At 63.8% G+C, this 26,346-nt stretch overlaps 1 protein-coding gene across 1 annotated transcript in view; it reads left to right on the top strand.

Moving 5' to 3' along the window:
• Muc5b (mucin 5B, oligomeric mucus/gel-forming) overlaps positions 1-20,695 on the top strand; it is a 35,379-nt gene extending 14,684 nt beyond the window's left edge. The window contains exons 25-49 of the mRNA XM_070009916.1: positions 257-496; positions 1,812-1,968; positions 2,266-2,394; positions 2,505-2,649; positions 2,753-2,796; positions 2,873-3,067; positions 3,147-9,926; positions 10,122-10,306; positions 10,594-10,765; positions 13,095-13,348; positions 13,629-13,815; positions 13,971-14,208; positions 14,301-14,479; positions 14,555-14,624; positions 14,895-14,995; positions 15,269-15,300; positions 15,471-15,651; positions 15,944-16,048; positions 16,217-16,254; positions 16,673-16,789; positions 18,790-18,876; positions 18,974-19,096; positions 19,213-19,258; positions 19,386-19,494; positions 20,007-20,695. Of these exons, the coding sequence (XP_069866017.1) occupies positions 257-496; positions 1,812-1,968; positions 2,266-2,394; positions 2,505-2,649; positions 2,753-2,796; positions 2,873-3,067; positions 3,147-9,926; positions 10,122-10,306; positions 10,594-10,765; positions 13,095-13,348; positions 13,629-13,815; positions 13,971-14,208; positions 14,301-14,479; positions 14,555-14,624; positions 14,895-14,995; positions 15,269-15,300; positions 15,471-15,651; positions 15,944-16,048; positions 16,217-16,254; positions 16,673-16,789; positions 18,790-18,876; positions 18,974-19,096; positions 19,213-19,258; positions 19,386-19,494; positions 20,007-20,199 (10,107 nt within the window). The 3' untranslated portion in view covers positions 20,200-20,695. The remainder of the gene's footprint in view (positions 1-256; positions 497-1,811; positions 1,969-2,265; positions 2,395-2,504; positions 2,650-2,752; positions 2,797-2,872; positions 3,068-3,146; positions 9,927-10,121; positions 10,307-10,593; positions 10,766-13,094; positions 13,349-13,628; positions 13,816-13,970; positions 14,209-14,300; positions 14,480-14,554; positions 14,625-14,894; positions 14,996-15,268; positions 15,301-15,470; positions 15,652-15,943; positions 16,049-16,216; positions 16,255-16,672; positions 16,790-18,789; positions 18,877-18,973; positions 19,097-19,212; positions 19,259-19,385; positions 19,495-20,006) is intronic.
• The last annotated feature ends 5,651 nt before the right edge of the window (positions 20,696-26,346 follow it).

The following is a 26,346-nucleotide window of genomic DNA, read 5'->3' as shown; positions in this document are numbered from 1 at the left end:
GGGGTGGAGTCTGCTGCCTCGGGCTGGGCCTCGGTTGCAAAGGCTCTAACTAGAGGGGCGAGGCTGATGCCCATCCGTCCCCCCGCCTCTGGGGTAGCTGGCAGGGACATTTAAGGGAGCAGGTACTCTCCAGCCGTCTGCCCCAGGACCTGCTTCACATTGCACCCCCCCCCTGCCCAGAGGGACTCCAGGCCTGCCCTGTGGCTCCCAGGCCAGGCCTGTCCCATCTGGGCTGTGTGTTCTCCATGGGCTGCAGGGCAGGGTCTGCGGCCTGTGCGGGAACTTCGATGACAACGCCATCAACGACTTCACCACGCGGAGTCAGTCTGTGGTGGGAGACGCCCTGGAGTTCGGCAACAGCTGGAAGTTCTCCCCATCCTGCCCCGATGCCCTGGTGCCCAAGGACCCCTGCACTGCCAACCCTTACCGCAAGTCCTGGGCCCAGAAGCAGTGCAGCATCATCAACAGCAAGACCTTCGCTGCCTGCCACCCTCAGGTGGGACCTAGGGAGACCTGGGCTTGGGCTGGGTGGGAGGGGCCTGCCGGGGGACAGGGGCCCGCAGGGGGACTGGGGCCCGCAGGGGGACTGGGGCCTGCTGGGGGCCAGGGGTCTGCAGGGGGACAGGGGCCCGCAGGGGGACAGGGGTCTGCTGGGGGACAGGGGTCTGCAGGGTCTTTGGTTGTCTCCTTCTCATGGGAGTCGAGCAGGGCCAGGCTGGGCACAACACAGGCTGGATTACATGGGCTGGATCTCTCACGGGACGGGCCCCTGGCATGGGATATCATTGCTGTCCCAGCCCCCATCAGTGGCTCCCTGTTTACATGCCAGGCCTGCCCAGTCAGCAGCACGGATGGGAAGGCCAGCCAGGCTCCCCGGGAGGACAGGGTGATCGGCCTTCACTAGGGACTTCTAAAATCCGTCCTGCGGTTTCTAACCAACACTGGTGTGCCTACCTAGCGACACAAATCCCTAAGTCAGGCGGTGGTGGTGATGAGGGGGAGTGACTGCCCAGGGCCATGGCAGCCACCGCTCCACGCGGGGACAGAGTGCCCCTCGCACCCACAGCTCGTCCCCCAGCCGGGCAGCCACCCTGCAGCACCTTCATCCTCACAGTACAAACGCAGGCAGCCCGCACAGCCCTATTGGCCTCCTGCTTGGCTTGGGCCTTACGGCCGGGCTCTCCTGAGGGCACACGGGCCGGCCACACACAGCAGGGATATGCTGGTCGGAAGCGAAGCAAGGCCGGGCACGGCTCCTGCCCCCCACCGACACCCAGAGCTTCCTGAGGAGCCCGGAAGGTTCTGGGCTCCAACCCGCCCCCAGAGAACAGAAAATAGAGTGTTCTTGCATAGCTCAACTTTAGGAAACAAGGCATCGGGGTGGCCAGAGTGGGGCTCTGTGCAGAGCAGCCTGAGCAGGGGCCAGAGAGCATCAGTGTGAGGAAGGTGTCATCCCTGTACTCAGAGGAAGGACGGACCAGCCTGCCGAGCAGAGCAAGCCAGGGCACAAGGGCAGGGGGCCAGGCTAGGGGCGCAGGGCAGGGGGTGATGTCCTGGGCGGGCCTGGAACCTGTGGGCCACATCCTCATATACTAAAAGGATCTGAGGGCTGTAGGCGCAGGTGCGTGGGAGGGCAGGAGAAGGTGCCTGGAGAGGTGGGCTGGGAGGGGCTCCCATTCGGAATCCCCCAGAAAGCACCTCACAGCCCCGGGATATCTCAGGTCACTGGGGTCGAGGCTGCTCAGGGCTGGGTCTGGGGCCTGGCTGGTTGTGGCTCTTCCCTGAGTGGCGCCTTGGCCCTTCTGCTCCAGATCGACTCCACCAAGTACTACGAGGCCTGCGTGAGCGACGCGTGTGCCTGCGACTCGGGGGGAGACTGCGAGTGTCTGTGCACCGCCGTGGCGGCCTACGCCCAGGCCTGCCACGACGTGGGCGTGTGCGTGTCCTGGAGGACGCCCGACGTCTGCCGTGAGTGGGGCTCTGTCCGTGGTGCTGAACGCAGAACCAGGCAGCAGGCGTGCACGTCCGTGACACGCGTGTGGCACGCCTAGGGGCACGCACATCAATGGTGCACGCACACAGCTCTGTGCGGAGCTTCGGGGCTGGCGAGGCCCTGCCTGGCCCGAGACCTGCGTCTGAGGTGGCGAGGCCCTGGGCGCCGAGGGAAGGGGGCTTGGTGGGCGCTCTGCACCAGGGGTGGGCTGGCCCTGGGCACTCACAAGGAGGCCTGGCGGGCGCCCGCTTAGCCTCCGCCCTCTCGCCCAGCTCTGTTCTGCGACTACTACAACCCCCATGGGCAGTGTGAGTGGCACTACCAGCCCTGCGGGGCCCCCTGCCTGAAGACCTGCCGGAACCCCAGCGGCAAGTGTCTGCTTGACCTGCCCGGCATGGAGGGTAAGGCGTCTGCCAGCCCTGGGCTGGCTCTGCGGGGCGGAGGGGGATCGAGGAGCCCCGGACCTGTCAGAGAGGGTGGAGGACCAGCAAGCCCCCTACCCCGCCCCCAGGCTGCTACCCAGAGTGCCCCGACAGCCAGCCCTTCTTCAGTGAGGACCAGATGAAGTGTGTGGCCCAGTGCGGCTGCTATGATGAGAAAGAAAATTACTATGACATCGACATGCAGGTCCCCACTGCAGAGAACTGCCAGACCTGGTGAGAGGCAGATGGGGGAGGGGAGGGGAGAGAGAAGGGGGGCGGGATGGGGAGATGGGGCCTGCCTTCCAGGACCTCACCGCTCCTCTCCCCCCCCCCCCAGCCGCTGCACCACTGCGGGCCTCCAGTGTGCTTACAGCCTCTCAGGTGAGGAGTGGTCCCGGGTGAGGGCTGGGGTGGGGCTGGGGGCTCAGGTGAGTGAGCGGATGCCCCCCGCCCCCAGCCTGTCACTGCACCTACGAGAACCGCACCTACGGCTACGGGGACACCATCTACAACACCACAGACGGCCTGGGCGCCTGCCTGGCGGCCACCTGCGGGGAAAACGGAACAATCATCCGGAGGACCTCAGTGTGCGCTATAAGTCCGTCCACCACGCCTTTCACCTTCACCACCACCTCGGCCCCTCCCTCCACGGGTGAGTGCACCGGAAGCCGGTCCCCGGCCGCGGCCAGGCCGGGGGAGGCTGAGTGGACCCTCTCCTGCCTCCCATGCAGGCTCAGCTCCTACTCCATCCACCGTGTGTGTTCGCAAGGTGTGCCGCTGGTCCGCCTGGCTGGACGGGAGCCACCCGGAGCCCAGCATGGCGGGCGGGGACTTCGAAACGTTCCTGAACCTGAGGCAAAGCGGACACCCGCTGTGCCAGGCCCCTGCCGACATCCAGTGCCGCGCGGTGCAGTTCCCCGACACGCCCCTGCAGGAGCTGGGTCAGCAGGTGACCTGCGACCCGGCCCAGGGACTGCTGTGCCTCAACAGAGAGCAGAGCCCCCCGCTCTGCCACGACTACGAGCTGCGGGTCCTGTGCTGCGAGCTCACGCCGTGTGGCGCCTCCCCGGCCCCGAGCGGCAGCCCCTCCCCCGCTCCATCGGGGGCCACCGCGCAGACCTCCCTGTCCACCCGCGCCACAGGCGGCACCACCCCCGCCTCCCTGCCCGGTCCCGCCCCGACCACAGCCATCCCGGGGACCACGCTCAGCGCCCGGCCTACGCCGGCACCTGGCACCCCGACTGTGGTACCCACCCCCCTGGGCGGCAGCACCGTGACCTCGGGCTCCACCACCTGCCAGCCCCGCTGTCAGTGGACGGGGTGGTTTGACACGGATTACCCCAAATCCGAGCTCGCCGGGGGAGACACTGAGACGTTCGACAGGATCCGGGCCACGGGGGCCGAGCTCTGTGAGCAGCCGCAGGACATCCAGTGCCAGGCCCAGAACTTCCCCGGCTGGAGCCTGGACAGGCTGGGTCAGCGGGTGCACTGTGACGTCCGCTCCGGCCTGGTGTGCCGCAACCAGGAGCAGGAGGGCCCCTTCCCCATGTGCTACAACTACATGATCCGCGTGCTGTGCTGCAGCCGCAGCCACTGCCAGGCGCCCGCCACCACCACACCGCCAGCCACGGCCGCCCGGACCCCCTCCCCAAGGCCACAGCCCACCAGCAGCCCGGTGGTGACTGGGACCTCCCTAGCCAGTACCACGGGGACAGCCAGCATGTCACCGAATTCTCCCAGACACACACAGGTCACAGCCACCACAGAACAAGCCACAGCTTCTCGAGGGTCCACGAAAACCCCCAGCTCAGGAGGAGCCATGTCGACGCCTCCCACATCCACGCCGGCCAAGGCCACACCCACCGCCACAGCCGCGTCCACGGCTGGCTCTCCCACAGGAGGACCCACGGGCACGGCTAGCGCCATCTCCACAGAGACTCTGGCCACGAGCCCGCCACGGACCACCCACACGAGCCAGCTGTCCACTTCCCAAGCAGAAACCGACAGCCCGAGGACGCACAGGCCGCCAGGCACCACGGCTGGGGTCACCGCCAGCCGAGGCCCGACCCCCTGCCCGCCCAGGTGCAACTGGACGGAATGGTTTGATGTGGACTTCCCGACCTCAGGAGTGGAGCATGGGGACATGGAGACCTACGAAAACATCCGGGCTGCGGGCGGCAAGCTGTGCGAAGCACCGGAGAAGATAGAATGCCGGGCAGAGAACTACCCCGCGGTGAGTGTCGACAGCATCGGGCAGGTGCTGACCTGCAGCCTGAAGGAGGGGCTGATCTGCAGGAACAAGGACCAGACGGGGGTGTTCCACATGTGCTTCAACTACAACGTGCGGGTGCTGTGCTGTGATGATTACAGCCACTGCCCGAGCGCGGCCCCGCCCACCCCCCCCACCGCCACCGCCCCCGCCCGCACCGCCGCCACCAGCCCCGCCGCCACCACAGGAACAGAGCCCACAGCCTGCAGGCCTAAGTGCGCCTGGACGGACTGGCTGGACTCAGACCAGCCCAAGCCAGGACGCTTTGGGGGCGACATCGAAACCTACTACCGTATCATGAACTTGGGGGTGCAGCTGTGCACGAAGCCCACGGCCATCCAGTGTGAGGCGGTCCTCTTCCCCAACAAGACCCTCCAGCAGCTCGGCCAGGTGGTGCTCTGCAACGTGGACTACGGCCTCATCTGCCGGAACAGCAAGCAGGCCGCAGGCCAGACGTGCCTCAACTACCACATCCGCGTGCTCTGCTGCGAAGACAGCGGGCCCTGCAGCACCACCGCCCCGTGGCCAGCGTCCCCCGGCACGGTGCCCACAGCCACGACTCCGGTCCTAACCCCGACAAGCCCCTTCCACCCCGGGACTTCTCCGAGGACCCCCCAGGGGCTGCCCAGTGCCTCGACCCTCCCCGCCTCCACCGCCAGCCACCCCCACACTTCAGGGACTCGGACCACAAATTCCAAGTCCTCCCTGCCCAGCATGCCCCCTACGGCGGGCCAGCGCACCTCCCACACCCTGCCCACCCAAGGGTCCTCCGCCAGCAGCCCCACGTCTCAGGCCAGCCTCCCTTCCAGCCCCCTGACCACAGCCATGGGATCAACCACCACCCTCTCCTCCACACCAGGGTCCACTCACGTACCCCCAGGGCTGACCACCACAGCCACCTCATCCACAGGCCCCTCCTCATCAGGGTCCACTCACGTCCCCCCAGGGCTGACCACCACGGCCACCTCACCCATAGCCACTGCGTCAACCATGGGCCACTCCTCCACACCAGGGTCCACTCATGTCCCCCCAGGGCTGACCACCACAGCCACCTCATCCACAGGCCCCTCCTCATCAGGGTCCACTCACGTCCCCCCAGGGCTGACCACCACGGCCACCTCATCCACAGGCCCCTCCTCCACACCAGGGTCCACTCACGTCCCCCCAGATCTGACCACCACGGCCACCTCATCCACAGGCCCCTCCTCCACACCAGGGTCCACTCATGTCCCCCCAGATCTGACCACCACGGCCACCTCATCCACAGGCCCCTCCTCCACACCAGGGTCCACTCGCTCACCCCCAGGGCTGACCACAACGGCCACCTCACCCACAGCCACAGGAGCCACCACAGGGCCCTCCTCCACACCAGGGTCCACTCATGTCCCCCCAGGGCTGACCACCACGGCCACCTCACCCACAGCCACAGGAGCTACCACAGGGCCCTCCTCCACACCAGGGTCCACTCATGTCCCCCCAGGGCTGACCACCACGGCCACCTCATCCACAGGCCCCTCCTCCACACCAGGGTCCACTCATGTCCCCCCAGGGCTGACCACCACGGCCACCTCATCCACAGGCCCCTCCTCCACACCAGGGTCCACTCATGTCCCCCCAGGGCTGACCACCACGGCCACCTCATCCACAGGCCCCTCCTCCACACCAGGGTCCACTCACGTACCCCCAGGGCTGACCACCACGGCCACCTCACCCACAGGCCCCTCCTCCACACCAGGGTCCACTCACGTACCCCCAGGGCTGACCACCACGGCCACCTCACCCACAGCCACTGCGTCAACCATGGGCCACTCCTCCACACCAGGGTCCACTCATGTCCCCCCAGGGCTGACCACCACGGCCACCTCCCAAGGGAGCTCACTGTTCCCCACCAGTCCGCACTCAAGGCCCACTACCCTGACATCCTCAGCCATAGTCACAAACACTTCCCAGGTCACAAGCCCACCCACATCCACCCCTCAGACCACATCCAAGCCCTCTGGTACCACCACCATGACAAGGTGGGCCACCTCTGGTACCTCTGCTAACCCCAGGACCAGCGGGTCAGTCCCTGCCCCCGGAAATGCCACCACTGAACTCACTACAGCACATCCAGAGAAGACCCGGACGTCGCCCGTGCTGACTGCTGGCCCCACAGCGACCCCTTCAGCCTCCACAGCAGGGTCCACGCCTTGCAGACCCCGCTGCACCTGGACAGACTGGATGGATGAGGACTACCCCACTCCGGGTGCCAACGGCGGGGACTTTGAGACACTCTCCGTCCTCCGCATGGCCGGGCACGTCTTCTGTGAGCAGCCACAGGACATCCAGTGCCGCTCTGAGAAGGAGCCAGACCAACCCCTGGAGGCCCTGGACCAGGTGGTGAAATGCGACGTGCGCGTGGGGCTGGTGTGCAGAAACCTGGAGCAGCCGGGCCGCCTGAAGTACTGCCACAACTACCACGTGCGCATGCTGTGCTGTGAGGACTACAGCCACTGCGACACCACAGCCACAACCACCGGATCCACGGCGGCTTCCTCCCCTGTGCCAGGGTCCACTCATGTCCCCCCAGGGCTGACCACCACGGCCACCTCACCCAGAGCCTCAGGAGCCACCACAGGCCCCTCCTCCACACCAGGGTCCACTCATGTCCCCCCAGGGCTGACCACCACGGCCACCTCACCCACAGGCCCCTCCTCCACACCAGGGTCCACTCATGCACCCCCAGATCTGACCACCACGGCCACCTCATCCACAGGCCCCTCCTCCACACCAGGGTCCACTCATATCCCCCCAGGGCTGACCACCATGGCCACCTCCCAAGGGAGCTCACTGTTCCCCACCAGTCCGCACTCAAGGCCCACTACCCTGACATCCTCAGCCATAGTCACAAACACTTCCCAGGTCACAAGCCCACCCACATCCACCCCTCAGACCACATCCAAGCCCTCCGGTACCACCACCATGACAAGGTGGGCCACCTCTGGTACCTCTGCTAACCCCAGGACCAGCGGGTCAGTCCCTGCCCCCGGAAATGCCACCACTGAACTCACTACAGCACATCCAGAGAAGACCCGGACGTCGCCCGTGCTGACTGCTGGCCCCACAGCGACCCCTTCAGCCTCCACAGCAGGGTCCACGCCTTGCAGACCCCGCTGCACCTGGACAGACTGGATGGATGAGGACTACCCCACTCCGGGTGCCAACGGCGGGGACTTTGAGACACTCTCCGTCCTCCGCATGGCCGGGCACGTCTTCTGTGAGCAGCCACAGGACATCCAGTGCCGCTCTGAGAAGGAGCCAGACCAACCCCTGGAGGCCCTGGACCAGGTGGTGAAATGCGACGTGCGCGTGGGGCTGGTGTGCAGAAACCTGGAGCAGCCGGGCCGCCTGAAGTACTGCCACAACTACCACGTGCGCATGCTGTGCTGTGAGGACTACAGCCACTGCGACACCACAGCCACAACCACCGGATCCACGGCGGCTTCCTCCCCTGTGCCAGGGTCCACTCATGTCCCCCCAGGGCTGACCACCACGGCCACCTCACCCAGAGCCTCAGGAGCCACCACAGGCCCCTCCTCCACACCAGGGTCCACTCATGTCCCCCCAGGGCTGACCACCACGGCCACCTCACCCACAGGCCCCTCCTCCACACCAGGGTCCACTCATGCACCCCCAGATCTGACCACCACGGCCACCTCATCCACAGGCCCCTCCTCCACACCAGGGTCCACTCATATCCCCCCAGGGCTGACCACCATGGCCACCTCCCAAGGGAGCTCACTGTTCCCCACCAGTCCGCACTCAAGGCCCACTACCCTGACATCCTCAGCCATAGTCACAAACACTTCCCAGGTCACAAGCCCACCCACATCCACCCCTCAGACCACATCCAAGCCCTCCGGTACCACCACCATGACAAGGTGGGCCACCTCTGGTACCTCTGCTAACCCCAGGACCAGCGGGTCAGTCCCTGCCCCCGGAAATGCCACCACTGAACTCACTACAGCACATCCAGAGAAGACCCGGACGTCGCCCGTGCTGACTGCTGGCCCCACAGCGACCCCTTCAGCCTCCACAGCAGGGTCCACGCCTTGCAGACCCCGCTGCACCTGGACAGACTGGATGGATGAGGACTACCCCACTCCGGGTGCCAACGGCGGGGACTTTGAGACACTCTCCGTCCTCCGCATGGCCGGGCACGTCTTCTGTGAGCAGCCACAGGACATCCAGTGCCGCTCTGAGAAGGAGCCAGACCAACCCCTGGAGGCCCTGGACCAGGTGGTGAAATGCGACGTGCGCGTGGGGCTGGTGTGCAGAAACCTGGAGCAGCCGGGCCGCCTGAAGTACTGCCACAACTACCACGTGCGCATGCTGTGCTGTGAGGACTACAGCCACTGCGACACCACAGCCACAACCACCGGATCCACGGCGGCTTCCTCCCCTGTGCCAGGGTCCACTCGCTCACCTCCAGGGCTGACCACCACGGCCACCTCACCCAGAGCCTCAGGAGCCACCACAGGCCCCTCCTCCACACCAGGGTCCACTCATGTCCCCCCAGGGCTGACCACCACGGCCACCTCACCCACAGCCACAGGAGCTACCACAGGCCCCTCCTCCACACCAGGGTCCACTCATGTCCCCCCAGGGCTGACCACCACGGCCACCTCATCCACAGGCCCCTCCTCCACACCAGGGTCCACTCATGCACCCCCAGATCTGACCACCACGGCCACCTCATCCACAGGCCCCTCCTCCACACCAGGGTCCACTCATGCACCCCCAGGGCTGACCACCACGGCCACCTCATCCACAGGCCCCTCCTCCACACCAGGGTCCACTCATGCACCCCCAGGGCTGACCACCACGGCCACCTCACCCACAGCCACAGGAGCCACCACAGGCCCCTCCTCCACAGCAGGGTCCACTCACGTCCCCCCAGGGCTGACCACCACGGCCACCTCACCCACAGCCACAGGAGCCACCACAGGCCCCTCCTCCACAGTAGGGTCCACTCACGTCCACCCAGGGCTGACCAGCAGAACTGCCTTGCCTATATCTGCTGGGTCCACTGTCACCCCCTCCTCTACCCTGGGGAGCACACCCCCCCCAACGGTGACCCCCCACAGCCTGCCAAGTTTCAGTGTGTCTACTGCCTCTCCCTCGGGCATCAGCACCCTCAGATCCACCACATTCCCCAGTCCGCCCTGTTTCTGCCGTGCATTCGGACAGCTCCTCTCACCTGGTGAGTGGCGGGGACCGTGAGCCTCTTCTCGTGTCCTTATCAAGCTGGGTCTGTCTCCCTGCTGGCCACTCTCCACCGCTCTGTCCCTAGCCAACGCCTCTCTACCCCACGGCCTCCCCTCCATCCTGGCTTTTCCCTTGGTCTCATGCATGGACAGCTGAGGTGTGGCTGTCCTCTTACGGCTCTGTTTTTCAGGGGAAGTCATCTACAATAAGACCGACAGAGCTGGCTGCCACTTCTACGCCATCTGCAACCAGCACTGCGGCATCGACCGCTACCAGGACAGCTGCCCGCCCTCCTCCTCACCGCCCATGTCCTCCAAGCCTACGCTCCCGCAAACGATCCTTCCTGGCTGTGACAATGCTGTCCCTCCTCGACAGGTAGTCTCCCCCCCACCCTTCACCTCCCTCAGATGTGACACAGGGCCCGGCCTCTGGCCAGGACTACCATTTGGTGTGAGCTGGGACCAGCACCAGAGCCAGCACCAAAGCCCCCTTCCCTGCTCGCTGCAGTCTGTGGCCGGCATGTGGGATTTGTGTCTCGCTCACTACAAACTGGCTGCTCTTTGGGGCTCAGGGGCCTAGGGACCTCAGACAGCAGGCGGGGAGGGGAGGGAGCTGGGACCCCACAAGCTCCCAGGTCAGCACCTCGTGTGTCCCTGCCCCAGGTGAACGAGACCTGGACCCTGGACAACTGCACGGTGGCCAAGTGTGAGGGCGACAACCAGATCATCCTCCTGAAGCCGGAGCCCGTACCCAACATCACCTGTGTGAACGAGTACCTGCCCGTCCAAGTGTGGGACCAGGACCAGCCCTGCCGCTTCCACTACGAATGCGAGTGTGAGCAGTCACGGGATGCGGGCTGCACGTGGAGGGGGTACAGACAGGACACGGGGGTGCGGACAGGACATGACAGGACACGGGGGTGCAGACAGGACAGGACACGGGGGTGTAGACAGGACAGGACACGGGGGTGAAGACAGGACAGGACACGGGGCTGAAGACAGGACAGGACAGGACACGGGGGTGCAGACAGGACAGGACAGGACACGGGGCTGAAGACAGGACAGGACAGGACACGGGGGTGCGGGCAGGACAGGACAGGACACGGGGGTGAAGACAGGACAGGACACAGGGGTGCGGACAGGACAGGACACGGGGGTGCAGACAGGACAGGACAGGACACGGGGGTGTGGACAGGACAGGACACGGGGGTGTGGACAGGACAAGACAGGACACGGGGGTGCGGACAGGACAGGACAGGACACGGGGGTGAAGACAGGACAGGACACGGGGGTGTAGACAGGACAGGACACGGGGGTGCGGACAGGACAGGACACGGGGGTGTGGACAGGACAGGACAGGACACGGGGGTGCGGACAGGACAGGACAGGACACGGGGGTGAAGACAGGACAGGACACGGGGGTGTAGACAGGACAGGACAGGACACGGGGGTGAAGACAGGACAGGACACAGGGGTGTGGACAGGACAGGACAGGACACGGGGGTGAAGACAGGACAGGACACAGGGGTGCGGACAGGACAGGGCACGGGGGTGCAGACAGGACAGGACACGGGGGTGTGGACAGGACAGGACATGGGGGTGCGGACAGGACAGGACAGGACATGGGGGTGCAGACAGGACAGGACACGGGGGTGAAGACAGGACAGGACACAGGGGTGCGGACAGGACAGGACACGGGGGTGAAGACAGGACAGGACACGGGGGTGAAGACAGGACAGGACAGGACACGGGGGTGCAGACAGGACAGGACAGGACACAGGGGTGAAGACAGGACAGGACACGGGGGTGAAGACAGGACAGGACAGGACACGGGGGTGTAGACAGGACAGGACAGGACACGGGGGTGAAGACAGGACAGGACACGGGGTGAAGACAGGACAGGACAGGACACGGGGGTGTAGACAGGACAGGACACGGGGGTGCAGACAGGACAGGACACGGGGGTACAGACAGACACGGGGGTGGACAGGACACAGGGGTGTGGACAGGACAGGACACGGGGGTGAAGACAGGACAGGACAGGACACGGGGGTGCGGGCAGGACAGGACACAGGGGTGCAGACAGGACAGGACAGGACACGGGGGTGCAGACAGGACAGGACACGGGGGTGCAGACAGGACAGGACACGGGGGTGCAGACAGGACAGGACACGGGGGTGAAGACAGGACAGGACACGGGGGTGAAGACAGACACGGGGGTGGACAGGACATGGGGGTGTGGACAGGACAGGACATGGGGGTGGACAGGACACGGGGGTGCGGACAGGACAGGACAGGACACGGGGGTGCAGACAGGACAGGACAGGACACGGGGGTGCAGACAGGACAGGACAGGACACGGGGGTGCGGACAGGACAGGACAGGACACGGGGGTGCAGACAGGACAGGACACGGGGGTGCGGACAGGACAGGACACGGGGGTGAAGACAGGACAGGACACGGGGGTGCGGACAGGACACGAGGTTCAGATAGAACACAAGGTATAGGTGGAACACGGGGTGGGGTGCAGGCAGGACACGGGTGCAGGCAGAGCATAAGGCAGGGTTCAGGCAGGAGAGTGGGGTATAGGCAGACCTTGAGGTGGGGTACAGGCAGGACACGGGAGTGGAGGAGGGGTTGTCTGGAGGCCAGTGGCTCCCGTGGCCTCAGGCAGCACACGTACCCACTCTTCTGGCCTGCAGGCCCCAAGTCCCGGGGGAGGGCTGGACAATGGGCACAGCGCAGGTGAGCAAGGCAAGGGCGCAGGCAGTGTCCGTAGGGTGGAGTCTGGGATTCTGTGTCTGTTTTCTAGTATTGAGTACCAAGGATGGGGAATGATCCAATCCAGGTTTTAAAACAGACATGCTCTCCCATCCCAGAGGCTGAACTCTGACACGGGGGCCGTCTGGGGTCCGGGGGGCGCCTCCCTGCCTTCTCTGGCCTGGGGCTCCCATCTGTGTGTCCATCTTTGGGTGGCCTCTCCTTTGTCTAAAAGGACACGGCCGTTGGAGGCAGGGTCCACCCAGGTAATCCTGGATGGTCCCGCTTCGAGACCCTTCACTCGCTCGCCTGCTCAGGTGCACGCTCTCATTTTAGAGCTGGGGCAGGGTGGGGGCGGGGCCGCACAGCCCCAGGTGGAGGCCCCAGCCTGCGGTGTTCCTCAGGCTCCTGCAGTGGCTGGGGGAAATCACACTACAGGACGTTCGACGGCACCTCCTACTCCTTCCTGGACAACTGCGCCTACGTACTCATGCGAGAGATCCGCCCTCAGCAGGGGAACCTGAGCGTCATTATTTACAACCACTACTGCGGGGTCGCCACCAACGCCCACTGTCCCCGGGCCCTCCAAGTGAACCTCGGATCCACAGAGATCATCCTCACCACCACGGCCACGGTCGGCAGGAAGGAGGAGGGCCTGGTGAGTGTGTACGGCGGTCTGCAGCCTTTCCGGCACAGAGGCCCGGAGGCCAAGTTGCCAACTGAGGGCCTAGGTGTGGAGGTGACCAGGGCAGAGGCTAGGTGCCCCCAGACCAGGATCTTGTGCCAGAGGTGGTCCCCAGGGGAGCCGCAGAGGCTGGGGATGGGCGGCCAAGGAAGAGCACCCCTGAACAGCCGAGCATGTGACCCCGGGCCTGTGTCAGTCAGTCCCCGCTGCTGCCCGGCCCTGCTCTGACGAGGGTCCCCACGGGCAACCCCAGATCCTGTTTAACCAAACGAGGCTGAGCAGGAGCTTCACCAAGGATGGTGTGAGTGTGGCCTTGACCGGAACCTCCACGATGAGCATCGACATTCCCGCCATCGGCGCCACCATCACCTTTGACGGCCGCATCTTCCACATCCGGCTGTCCTACAGCCACTTCAACCACAACACAGAGGGCCAGTGCGGTGAGTGGGCCTGGTCCCGCCCAGCCGCCCTCCTCCCTGGGCCCCTCGGGCTGCTACCTGCTCCTCTCCAGGCCGGAGCTGCCCCTGTGCTCCTTCGATGGGGGGAACGGGAAGGGGGAGAGCATGAGGGACTGACAGACCCCACCGCCCCCCAGGAACCTGCACCAACGACCGGAGAGATGACTGCCGCCGGCCAGACGGCACCATGGCCCCCAGCTGCCAGGACATGGCCCAGGCCTGGCTGCTGCCTGGGATTAGTCAAAACTGCTCTGTACAGTCCAGCCCGGCCCCAAGCACCAGCCCCACACCCACCAGCCTCACGCCCGCCGTGTCCAACGCGCTCACCTCTATCCCGTGCCCTCTCAAAAACCTCTGTGAGGTGATGCTGAGCAAGTGAGTCACTGGCCTGGGGGCAGGGGGTACAGGCAGCGGCCGTGAGAGCCAGGCTCCCCGCTGGCCACTGACCCCTCCCAACCCCGCCGCAGGGTCTTTGCCAACTGCCACAGTCTCATCCCACCTGGTGCCTTCGTTAGCACCTGTGTGCACGAGAGCTGCCAGACCAGCAACCCCGAGGCGCTCTGCCAGAACCTGGAGGCCTACGCAGGGCTCTGCCGTGCCCGGGGGGCATGCGTGGACTGGCGCAATGCCACCGGCGGGCAGTGCGGTGAGCCGGGGTGGCCCAGGACCCCAGCCTCCGGGCCCATGGAGCAGCTCATGATTGCTGTCCCTGTGCCCACAGACTTCTCCTGCCCTCCATCCAAGGTGTACAAGTCATGTGGCCCCCTGCAGCCCCAGTCCTGCAACTCCAGGTAGGTGCCAGCTGGTGCGGAAGGTGTGAGCGGAGCTGGAAGACAGGATGGATGGGTCAGGTGTCTGAGCTGAAGTCCTATACACGCCTGCACCCCCAGACTCCCTGAACCACCCCCCCAGCCCTGCCTCCAAGCTCCAACGCCCCTTTCAGACAGAGCCCAGGAAAGACAGGACACCTGGCCGACCCCAACCCCTGATGGCAATATGTGGGCTGCCTCAGGCTGCCGCCTGGCCACAGGGTCAGAGTCCTCTGTGTTCTTATCCTTCAGGACCCAGAGCTCCGAGAACCGGGGGCTGGTTGAAGGCTGCTTCTGCCCCGAGGGTCAGGTCCTCTTCAGCTCTAGCATGGACATCTGTGTGTCTGAGTGCCGTAAGCGCTGCCCACCCACAGCTAGACATGACCCCTGTCCCCTTACAAGCCCACTGCACTGTGCTGGACTCTCAGTGGTCCTACCCCAGCCCCATCTCACTGGCCCCATGCCCCCAAACCTCCCAGGGGGCATCTGTGCCATCCTGGTGGGAAGACAGGGGCTCTGGCCCGGGGTCTCGGGCAGCGCGGCCTAGGGCACAGTCCCCTCGGCCTGTAGCCCTCTGTGCCAGCCCCAGCCTGTGACATCACCAGCGACTCCCCCTTTCCTTCCAGCCTGCGTGGGACCAGACGGGTTCCCCAAGCTCGTGAGTGGCTCTTCCTCCACCTTCTCTATCTGAGCAGAGGGAGGGAGGGGAGAAGGGTGGCCGGCTCTGCTGGGTAGGCTCCCCTGCGTCCCCTGGGCAGCAGAGGGGTGGAGCTGGAAAGGCCGAGGACTCTGTCCTGAGCCTGGTCCTGGCTCCTTGTTCTGTTCCAGCCCGGGGAACGGTGGGTCAGCAACTGCCACACATGCCAGTGCGAGGTGAGCTCGGTGACGGTGCAGTGTGAGGCCGTGCCGTGCGAGCCCCGGGACCTCCCCCTGCAGTGCAGACAGGCTGGCTTTGTGACCCTGACCAGGCCCCAGGCCGACAACCCGTGCTGCCCCGAGACACTGTGCGGTGAGCCCCACCAGCCGGGGTCAGGGGGCAGAGCAGGCCAGCACGGCCAGTGGGCACAGCGTGACCTGGGCTGGCCACCCTTGTGGACAGGCCTTGAGGCCTTTCTACTGAAATCTGCTGAGTTCCCAGCCAGCCGGGGGCTCAGGGGGAGATCTGGCAATGCTGGTGAGGGATCTGGAGGGGAACTCGGAAGGGTCATGAGGCCTACCAGCCTCCAAGACTGTCAGGGAAGGAGCGAGGTGGGGGCAGGCGGGCAGGCAGGCCGGACCCTGACGGGGAAAATTCTCCACAGTCTGCAACACGACCACCTGTCCCCAGAGCCCACCCGTGTGTGGGCCTGGACAGGAGTTGATCAGAGTCCAGGAGGAGGGTGGCTGCTGCCCCAGCTTCACCTGCAGTGAGTGGGCGGGGAGGGGCGGGGAGGGGCGGGGCAGGGGAGGGGCGGGTTGGGCCATGGCCGGGCACCACGGGTCCCTTGGACTGGACCTTGCTGGGTTCGTGATGGAGGAGCACAGCTCCCCACTGCTGGCCAGCCACACTCAGCCCCCCCCACACCTTCTTCCAGAGCCTAAGCTGTGTGAGTACAACGGCACAGTCTATGGGGTAAGTAAGGGCTCAGCCAAGACCCACGGGGGCGGAGACAGGGATGGGCGGAGGTGGCAGGCTCCAGCAGGGTCCAGCGGGGCAGGAGGGAGGTCAGTGTCCCCCTCAGCTCAGCATTTCTGCCATGAGGGCAGGTCAGCAAGGGGCTGTGGGGTCCAGTCGGCCCCCTCTACCAGAGCTGCACAGCTGGGTCGTGAGCCTGCTGCCTGAGTGCTGAGGTACAGGGCCTCCCAGCAGGAGAATGTGGTGCGGCACTGCTCACACCGGGCCCTGCCAGTCTGGACCCTGCTCGGCCAGGGACACTCGACTCCCAGGAAACAATAGCTTTGTGGGCCCAGCCCGGCCCCAGGAGGGACCCCCATGGCTCGGTGCACCCCCATGCACCGCCCCGTGGCTCCGCGCACCCCCCCTTCTGCAGGTTGGGGCAAGATTCCCTGCAGTCACTCCTTGCTACACATGCACCTGCCTCTCGGAGGACATCCGGGCACCGACTGTCCAGTGCGAGAAGGAGGCCTGCTCCACCACCTGCCCTCAGGTGAGCCTGCAGGGAGCAGCCCCCCTCAGCACCCACCAGCAGCATGGGCCCAGCTCAGCCTCTGAGGGACAGGGTCTGGGCTTTGTTTGCCCCAAATCAGCAGGAAGGTAAGAAGGCTTGGGGGGGACAGGAGGGACGGTGGACAGAGAGAAGACGCAGGAGGTGGGGTGTGGGTGCAGCATGCCAGGCGGGGACCAGGAGGGCCTGCTGAGGACAGATGGACGGGGTGGCTGGGCGGGGTGGAGGCTGACTGATGGACGGGTGGCAGCTGACTGACTGATGGATGGGGTGGAGGCTGACTGATGGACGGGTGGAGGCTGACTGATGGACGGGGTGGAGGCTGACTGATGGACGGGGTAGAGGCTGACTGATGGACGGGTGGAGGCTGACTGATGGACGGGTGGAGGCTGACTGACTGATGGACGGGGTGGAGGCTGACTGATGGACGGGGTGGAGGCTGACTGACTGATGGACGGGGTAGAGGCTGACTGATGGACGGGGTAGAGGCTGACTGATGGACGGGTGGAGGCTGACTGACTGATGGACGGGGTGGAGGCTGACTGATGGACGGGGTGGAGGCTGACTGACTGATGGACGGGGTAGAGGCTGACTGATGGACGGGGTAGAGGCTGACTGATGGACGGGTGGAGGCTGACTGACTGATGGACGGGGTGGAGGCTGACTGATGGACGGGTGGAGGCTGACTGATGGACGGGTGGAGGCTGACTGATGGATGGGTGGAGGCTGACTGATGGACGGGTGGAGGCTGACTGATGGACGGGTGGAGGCTGACTGATGGACGGGTGGAGGCTGACTGACTGATGGACGGGGTAGAGGCTGACTGATGGACGGGGTGGAGGCTGACTGATGGACGGGGTGGAGGCTGACTGATGGACGGGTGGAGGCTGACTGATGGACGGGTGGAGGCTGACTGATGGACGGGGTGGAGGCTGACTGATGGACGGGGTAGAGGCTGACTGATGGACGGGTGGAGGCTGACTGATGGACGGGGTGGAGGCTGACTGATGGACGGGTGGAGGCTGACTGACTGATGGACGGGTGGAGGCTGACTGACTGATGGACGGGTGGAGGCTGACTGACTGATGGACGGGTGGAGGCTGACTGACGGATGGACGGGTGGAGGCTGACTGATGGACGGGTGGAGGCTGACTGACTGATGGACGGGGTGGAGGCTGACTGACTGATGGACGGGTGGAGGCTGACTGACTGATGGACGGGTGGAGGCTGACTGACGGATGGACGGGTGGAGGCTGACTGATGGACGGGTGGAGGCTGACTGACTGATGGACGGGTGGAGGCTGACTGATGGACGGGTGGAGGCTGACTGACTGATGGGCGGGTGGAGGCTGACTGACTGATGGGCGGGTGGAGGCTGACTGACTGATGGACGGGTGGAGGCTGACTGATGGGCGGGTGGAGGCTGACTGACTGATGGACGGGTGGAGGCTGACTGATGGACAGGTGGAGGCTGACTGACTGATGGGCGGGTGGAGGCTGACTGACTGATGGACGGGTGGAGGCTGACTGATGGACGGGTGGAGGCTGACTGATGGACGGGGTGGAGGCTGACTGATGGACGGGTGGAGGCTGACTGACTGATGGACGGGTGGCGGCTGACTGATGGACGGGTGGAGGCTGACTGATGGACGGGTGGAGGCTGACTGATGGGCGGGTGGAGGCTGACTGATGGACGGGGTGGAGGCTGACTGATGGGCGGGTGGAGGCTGACTGATGGACGGGTGGAGGCTGACTGATGGGCGGGTGGAGGCTGACTGATGGGCGGGTGGAGGCTGACTGATGGACGGGGTGGAGGCTGACTGATGGACGGGGTGGAGGCTGACTGATGGACGGGGTGGAGGCTGACTGATGGACGGGTGGAGGCTGACTGACTGATGGACGGGTGGAGGCTGACTGACTGATGGACGGGTGGAGGCTGACTGATGGACGGGTGGAGGCTGACTGTCTCCCGGCCCCCACAGGGCTTCAGGTACTCCAGGACGCCGGGGCAGTGCTGTGGGGAGTGTGTACAGGCTGCCTGCCTCACCCCGGAGGGCCGGCCGGTGCAGGTAACAGGAGAGGGCGGTGGGGTGGGGAGACCGCCCCCCACAGGCTCAGCCCTGAACTAATCCCCTCCCGGGCACCCCCTTCCGCCTTGCTTTGCAGCCCAACCAGACCTGGGTCAACAGCCAGGTGAACAACTGCACGGAGTACCGCTGCCGGGAGGAGGGGGGCGTCTATGTGCTGACCCCGCAGCCCACACACTGCCCCGACGTGTCCAGCTGCAGGGTGCGTGTCCGGGAGGCCCTGCCCCAGGCTGGCCCGTCCCTGTCATGCTCTGAGTCCCCCCTCCCCCAACGTCCTAACTGCACCCCAACCCCCACCCACTGTCCTCCGTCCTGCAGGGGGTCCTCAGGAAGAAGAACTGCTGCTACTTCTGTGAGGAGGACAGTAAGTGCAGGCCGCCGTCCCGCCAGCCCCTGCCAGACCTCTCCCCCGGGGGCCAGCGGGACCCGACCAGGGCAGCAGGAGGGAGGCTGCGAGGGCTGGGGTCTCTGCATCTGCCTCCTCTTCCCAGACTCATGTCAAGTCCACACCAACATGACCGTCCTGCGGCACCTGGGCTGCACAACCGAGGCCATGGTGAAAGTCACCTTCTGCGAGGGCTCCTGTCCTGGACTGTCCAAGTGAGTGGGCCACCCTCAGTCACCAGGGCCCCTGCTGACGGCCCTTTCCCAGGCCAGGAGGCCACGCCTACCACGGGAAGAGGGACCGGACTTCTCTGTGTCTACCCGCACCAAAGCCTAGGGCCAGCCTCCCAGCCAGACCAGAGGCAAGCTAGGATCCGCCATATGGGACGGGTAGCCTTGGAGCCCTCTGGGGGCCTCCAGGCCAACTGTGAAGAATGGCAGGAAAGCTGGGGCCCTGGGCCAGAAGAGACAGGAGGAATCGGGCCACCCCAAGAGCTCAGGAAGGTTCTCAGAGTAGAGCCTGCCCAGAGGCAGCAAGCTAAAGGGGCTAGCTAGTCGGAGGAGAGAGCCACAGGAGGCAGAGCAGGTTCAGAGCAAGTCTGAGTGCCCAGAGAGCCCAGGGAGGGGTGCTGTGCTCAGGGAGCAGCCACCGCGGACAGAGCGGGCAGCTGTGAGCCTCGGAGCCCAGGAACAGCTTCGGGCTGAGGGCTGCCCGGCTCTGTCTGCAGGTACTCAGCTGAGGCCCAGGCCATGGAGTACTTTTGCCCCTGCTGCCAAGAAAGCAAGGCCCACGAGGTGACCGTGGCCCTGCGCTGCCCAGATGGCTCCACCGTGCCATACACCTACACCTACGTGGACAAGTGCAGCTGCTCCCTGGCCTGCAGCTCTCAGCCCATGGCTCCCATGGGCACCTCCGTTTAGGGGCCCCGGCCCCATCCCTCCTGCCCCTCCTGAAGCCAGAACACTCATCACTGACATGGAACCCTTAGGCGGGCTTGCTGGGCCTCTGTGGTTCGCACCACCTCTGCCCCGCCTTCTGCCTGCGCCTCAGTAAACCGGGTCTCTGGTGGTGGCGGGCCCGTGAGGATCCATTTGAGGACGGCACTGGTGGCGACCTGCCCCCGGGAGACCCTGACACCCAGCTCCTGGCCCACCCCACCCACCCCTCCGTGGTGTCCTCCAGACACCTTAGAGCAAAGCCCAGAACCTGCAGCACCACTTCCCACTGCAAGCCCCCCTGGAGCCGACAGGGGCCTGGCCAGGCCAGCTGTGTCCGGCAGTGGCCGCCTGCCAGGCCTTTCCCCCTCATCCTGCCACCGCCGCCTGCTAGAGGAAGCTGGGACTGGACCAGGAGAGGGGCCAGCCCTCGGCACCCACTGCTCACCCAGCCCCAGCTGCAATAAACCCTAGCACTGTGTGCATGTTACCCTGGTGTCTTTTCCTGCCGAGGATGGGGCTTGGACAATCCACAGAGCAGATTGCGGGCAGAAGGGCTTGGCCATCTGCAGGCCCTGGGCACCTCAGGGGCAGGTCTCAGGCTGGGGCCCCATGCCTGGCCTAGCCCTCTGTGGACATGGGCAGCACGAGGAGGCGGGCCCCCATTCAGGCAGTGGAGCCTGAAGCCCGGGGACAGCCCAGGCGCCTGTCAGTGCAGAGCCGTTGTCCTGGGCAGCGCAGAGGGATGTGCGGTGTGGCTGACATCTCTGTGGCAGAACGGGCCCAGGCCCCGGCACACAGCCCTGGGTGTGTTTCCTTGGTACACCTGTCACGGTCAGCTTGCTGCACACGTGGCTACTCTCATCCCTGCCCTTTCTGGAGAGAAGAGTTCTCCATATACATGGCAGGGAGTCACAGACGGCGGGGACAGGTGGGGCTCACTGGCGGGGGCTGTAGGTGGCAGACAGGGACCCACTTGGTGCAGGACACAGACAATGCCTGTGATGTGGCTGTGCAGAAAGGGTGGGAAATGACCTCCAAGGCAGCGTATGGTTGTAAGCAGTAAGCAAAGATAAATGCTGACCACCAGCCAGGGAAGCATCTGACGAGGGAGCTAGGGTTTCTGCGTGGAAGCGTCTGGCGAGGGGGCGGGGGGGGGGGGAGGGGAGCTGGGAGGCCTCTCCTCTCTCTGAGGGTGTGGATGCAGTGGGACCCTGCTCTTGGAGGGTTGTGCAGGGTCTGACTCTCCTTCCTGGCCAGGGTCAGTGCTCAGGCCTTCCTTTCCTATCTGCCTAGTGGGGTCAGGCAGGCAGGCTACCTGGACATAATGGACACGGTCCAAGGGCTAAGGGTGCAGGTAGGGTATGAGGCAGCAGCAGGCTCCAAGGTCAGCTTCTTGGAGCCAGGCCACAGGCCAACTATGTCCTCGACCCTGGTTACTCTCGCGGCGCCATCTCTCAGGACACGGGCCTGGGCTACCGGCTCGGGGCAGCATCTCCATCCTTTAAGGGTGGAGGGTGCCAGCCTTTCATCCTAACCTAACAGTGTGCTTTCACTTTTGGGGTGAGGAGACTGGCGCAAAGAGACCAGGAAGTACTACGGAAGAGGGAAGGTTGGCTCCGGCCAGGCTAGTGGGCTCAGGTGTACCGCAAGCCATTGTCCCTGGGGAGACAGGGACAGGGGTAAGATGGACAACCAAAACCAAACAGTACTATTTGACTACTTTTAAGGACTTTGGTGCTGGGCGCCGGTAGCTCATGCCTGTAATCCTAGCTCTTCAGGAGGCTGAGATCTGAGGATCATATTTTGCATCCATTCCAGGCAGGAAAGTCCATGAGACATCTCCAATGAACTTTCAAAAAGCTGAAAAGAGCTGTGGCTCAAGTAGTAGGGTGCTGGTCTTGAGCAAAAAAAGCTCAGGGACAGCACCCAGACCCTGAGTTCAAGCCCCAGGCCAAGATCAGCAAAAAAAGGAGGAAAGGAAGGAAGGAAAGGAAGGAGGGAGGGATATTTTTTTAACGTTTTAAAAAAGGACTTCTGGTTTCTAGATGGAAAAGTAGGTGTTTCTCCTCCACAGACATCTGATAAAAGTGACAGAAACACTGAAACTGCAGCTTAAAAAAATGACAGTAACTATCATAAAAGCAGACAGATGCCATGGAGACAGGAAGGGCCTGGGGCCCAGAGCCCTTCTTGATAGACAACATGCATATAGCCCCAAATCGCCAAGTGCTCCAGGGTCCTGAGAACCAGCTAAACCAAAAGGGTAGTGAAAGACTGCACATCCAGGCTCACTGGTTCAACAGGAGGGTCTGTCCTCTCTCCTGAAGATTTAAAGATATTTAAGACAGACTTGAAAATTTTTTTCTAATGAGCTCCAAAAAGCAAGAGCGGGGTGTGTGTGTGTGTGTGTGTGTGTGTGTGTGTGTTAGGGGGGGAGAGGGAGAGGAAGAGAGCATGCGTGCACACATAGGGGAGAGGAAGAGAGCATGCGTGCACACATATCCCAGGGGTACCACCAGTCTTACAGGACTAAGAAGCGATGAGAGACGAGAACAAGTAAATCCATCCCGGACGCTGGGGAAGAAGGCCACAGAGATCAAGTCAAAGCTGCCAGAAGGATCAGTCCGCTTACCCACCCCAGCCCTGTCCTGCGGCAAGGAACATTATCACCTGGGATATTTCCTGCAGCTCTACAGCTTTTAAAGTTCTGAGGCCAGGGGCTGGGAAGGTGGCTCAGTGGTAGAACGCTTGCCTTACATACATGAGGCCCTGGGTTCCATTCCTCAGCACCACATAAGCAAAAAGAAAAAAGCCGGAAGTGGCGCTGTGGCTCAAGTGGTAGAGCGCTAGCCTTGAGCTGAAGAGCTGAGGGACAGCGCCCAGCCCCAGAGTTCAGGCCCCACAACCGGACACCCCCCCCCCACCAAAAAAAAGTTCTGAGTCCAACAGTGGTGTGACACAGGAGTCTGACCCTTCTACATAGGAAATGTGTGGGGTGAGCTGTGTCCTCTACCTGGAAGGCCTGTCTGCAGTGTGGACCTGGCCTTCAAGGCTCAGGTCAGCAAGGACATACCAGCTGACCCAGGGGTGATGTCCAGGCTCTGTTCATCCACACTGTGGAGCTGATGCCCCCTGCTGGCCACTCAGTATCTGTGGAGGCTGCAGCAGGAGGATCATGAGTTTGAGGCCAGGCTGTGGGTTACACAGTGAGACCATGCCCCAAATGGCAACCAGACACAGGAGAGGACCCTGCCTTGGGCTGCCCTCTCAGCCTAGTGCTGCCACCTGCCAGCACTAACGGAACCTCACGCTCCTCACGTTACCAACCTCGGGGAAACTTCAGTGTGGAGGCCTGGCCCACCCCCTGGTCACGGCAAGCCAGCCCAGTCTGCTGGGCTCAGCTCAGGGCTGGGCCCAGACCTGCCACCCACACACCCCGGCTTCCATGTTTGGGCCCTTTCTTGTAAATAAACCTTGGCCATGGGTCCTGCTTCTACAAGGATTGCTGGACAGAAAGGTACCATTCACAGAGGCTGTGGAAGTTATTTGTAAAAATAACAATTGCACCAGGCACCAGAGGTTCATGTCTGCATTCCTACTCAGGAGACTGAGATCTGAGGATCATGGTACAAAGCCAGCCCAGGCAGGAAGTTCGTTAGATTCTTATCTCCAATTAACCACCAAAAAGCCACACTTGGGGCTATGGCTCAAGAGTGCTGGCCTTGAGCACAAAAGCTCTGGGACAGCTCCAAAGCCTGGAGTTCTGAGATGTGAGGATCACAGCTCAAAGTGAACCAGGGCAGGAAAGCCTGTGAGACTCTTCTCTCCAATTAATCACTAAAAATAAGCCAAAAGTGGAGCTGTGGCTCAAGTGGTAAAATGCTAGCCCTGAGCAGAAAGAACTCAGGGACAGCACCCACCTGAGTTCAAGCCCCTGGACCCGCACAAAACCAACCAAACACAAACCCCTTATGTGAAGCAAACAGTAGCACATACTGTTCAAGGGTTGAGGGCTCAGGTGCTGGGGTGCTTCCACTGAACCCCGCGATGCTGCGTCCCGACGTTCGCGAACGCTTTGCTGCAGGTGCATGCTGGGCAGGTCTGTGGGCGATAGAATCCTTGGGGCACTTTGGCTCCTGTGGATCAGATGCAGGAGGCTGGGCTGTGATCTGAGTTTTGGCAGTTATCTCTCCTTATAGGTGGCTTTTCCCCCCAGCTCAACCTGGCAATAAAAGGACCATATTCCAGCCCTGCACCCCAGGCCTCCTCATCCACTCAGATGCCCGCAGCTCCCTGCCCTGCACCCCAGGACTCCTCATCCACTCACAGACGCCCGCAGCCCCCCTGCCCTGCACCCCATGCTTCCTCATCCACTCAGATGCCCGCAGCCCCCTGCCCTGCACCCCAGGCCTCCTCATCCACTCAGATGCCCGCACTCCCCTCTGCCCTGCACCCCAGGCCTCCTCATCCACTCACAGACGCCCGCAGCCCCTCTGCCCTGAACCCCAGGCCTCCTCATCCACTCACAGACGCCCGCAGCCCCCTGCCCTGCACCCCAGGCCTCCTCATCCACTCAGATGCCCGCAGCCCCTCTGCCCTGCACCCCAGGCCTCCTCATCCACTCACAGATGCCCGCAGCCCCCCTGCCCTGCACCCCAGGCCTCCTCATCCACTCAGATGCCCGCAGCCCCCTGCCCTGCACCCCAGGCCTCCTCATCCACTCAGATGCCCGCAGCCCCCTGCCCTGCACCCCAGGCCTCCTCATCCACTCAGACACCCGCAGCCCCCTGCCCTGCACCCCAGGCCTCCTCATCCACTCACAGATGCCCGCAGCCCCCCTGCCCTGCACCCCAGGCCTCCTCGTCCACTCAGATGCCCGCAGCCCCCTGCCCTGCACCCCAGGCCTCCTCATCCACTCAGATGCCCGCAGCCCCCCTGCCCTGCACCCCAGGCCTCCTCATCCACTCAGATGCCCGCAGCCCCCTGCCCTGCACCCCAGGCCTCCTCATCCACTCAGATGCCCGCAGCCCCCTGCCCTGCACCCCAGGCCTCCTCATCCACTCACAGATGCCCGCAGCCCCCCTGCCCTGCACCCCAGGCCTCCTCGTCCACTCAGATGCCCGCAGCCCCCTGCCCTGCACCCCAGGCCTCCTCGTCCACTCAGATGCCCGCAGCCCCCTGCCCTGCACCCCAGGCCTCCTCGTCCACTCAGATGCCCGCAGCCCCCCTGCCCTGCACCCCAGGCCTCCTCATCCACTCAGATGCCCGCAGCCCCCCTGCCCTGCACCCCAGGCCTCCTCATCCACTCAGATGCCCGCAGCCCCCTGCCCTGTACCCCAGGCCTCCTCATCCACTCACAGATGCCCGCAGCCCCCTGCCCTGCACCCCAGGCCTCAGGCCTCTTCATCCACTCAGGGATACCTATAGGGGGCAGCGTACTATGTCCTCTGGAAGCAGTGGCAAATGGGAGACCAAACCCCATTTCCAGCCTGTTAAAAGCCATACAATTCCCCTTGCCCGGGAAAATGCAATTTTCTTTTAAGAGCTCAGCTTTGAACTTAAAGGCTATTTCTCCCTGTGGCAACTGTGGCATGAGTCCCTTTAGGAATGCGTCTCTGCATCATGGCCAGTACTAACACACGTACGCTTTTATCAGGTGTTTTGGACCAAAAATCACCTGATACTTAAGGTCAATGGCTGAAAGACCACAATTTATAGAAGTGCTACACTTAGAAGCCCACAGTTCGAGGAGCCGTGGTGCCACATCCGGCTCCATCTGTCCATCTGGCTCAGGGGTGGGGTGTGCTGGGCAGAGAAGGCTAGGCCATCCACAGCCTTAGCCCCAAATGACAGCTACAAGGACAGGAAACTGATGCAACCATCACTGATTGGCCCCAGCTCTTTGTCTTTGGTGGAGCTGGGGACTGAACTCAGGGCCTTGAGTTTGCTAGCAGGCACATCAACCTTTCTGTTCAGGTAGGGTGGAAAGTCCCCTTTTTGCCCATGACCCACCTACCTATTGCCTTCCAGAGCTGGGACTACAGGTGTGTGGCACCACACCCAGCTGACTGAGCTGGGATCTCCCTAACTTCTTGCCCAGGCTGGCCTGAATCGTGTTCTTCCTGGTCT

Source organism: Dipodomys merriami, unplaced genomic scaffold, assembly GCF_024711535.1.
Source record: "Dipodomys merriami isolate MVZ:Mamm:240054 unplaced genomic scaffold, mDipMer1.0.p SCAF_78, whole genome shotgun sequence".
Lineage (NCBI taxonomy): Eukaryota > Metazoa > Chordata > Mammalia > Rodentia > Heteromyidae > Dipodomys > Dipodomys merriami.
This window is presented reverse-complemented; position numbering and strand designations above follow the sequence as displayed.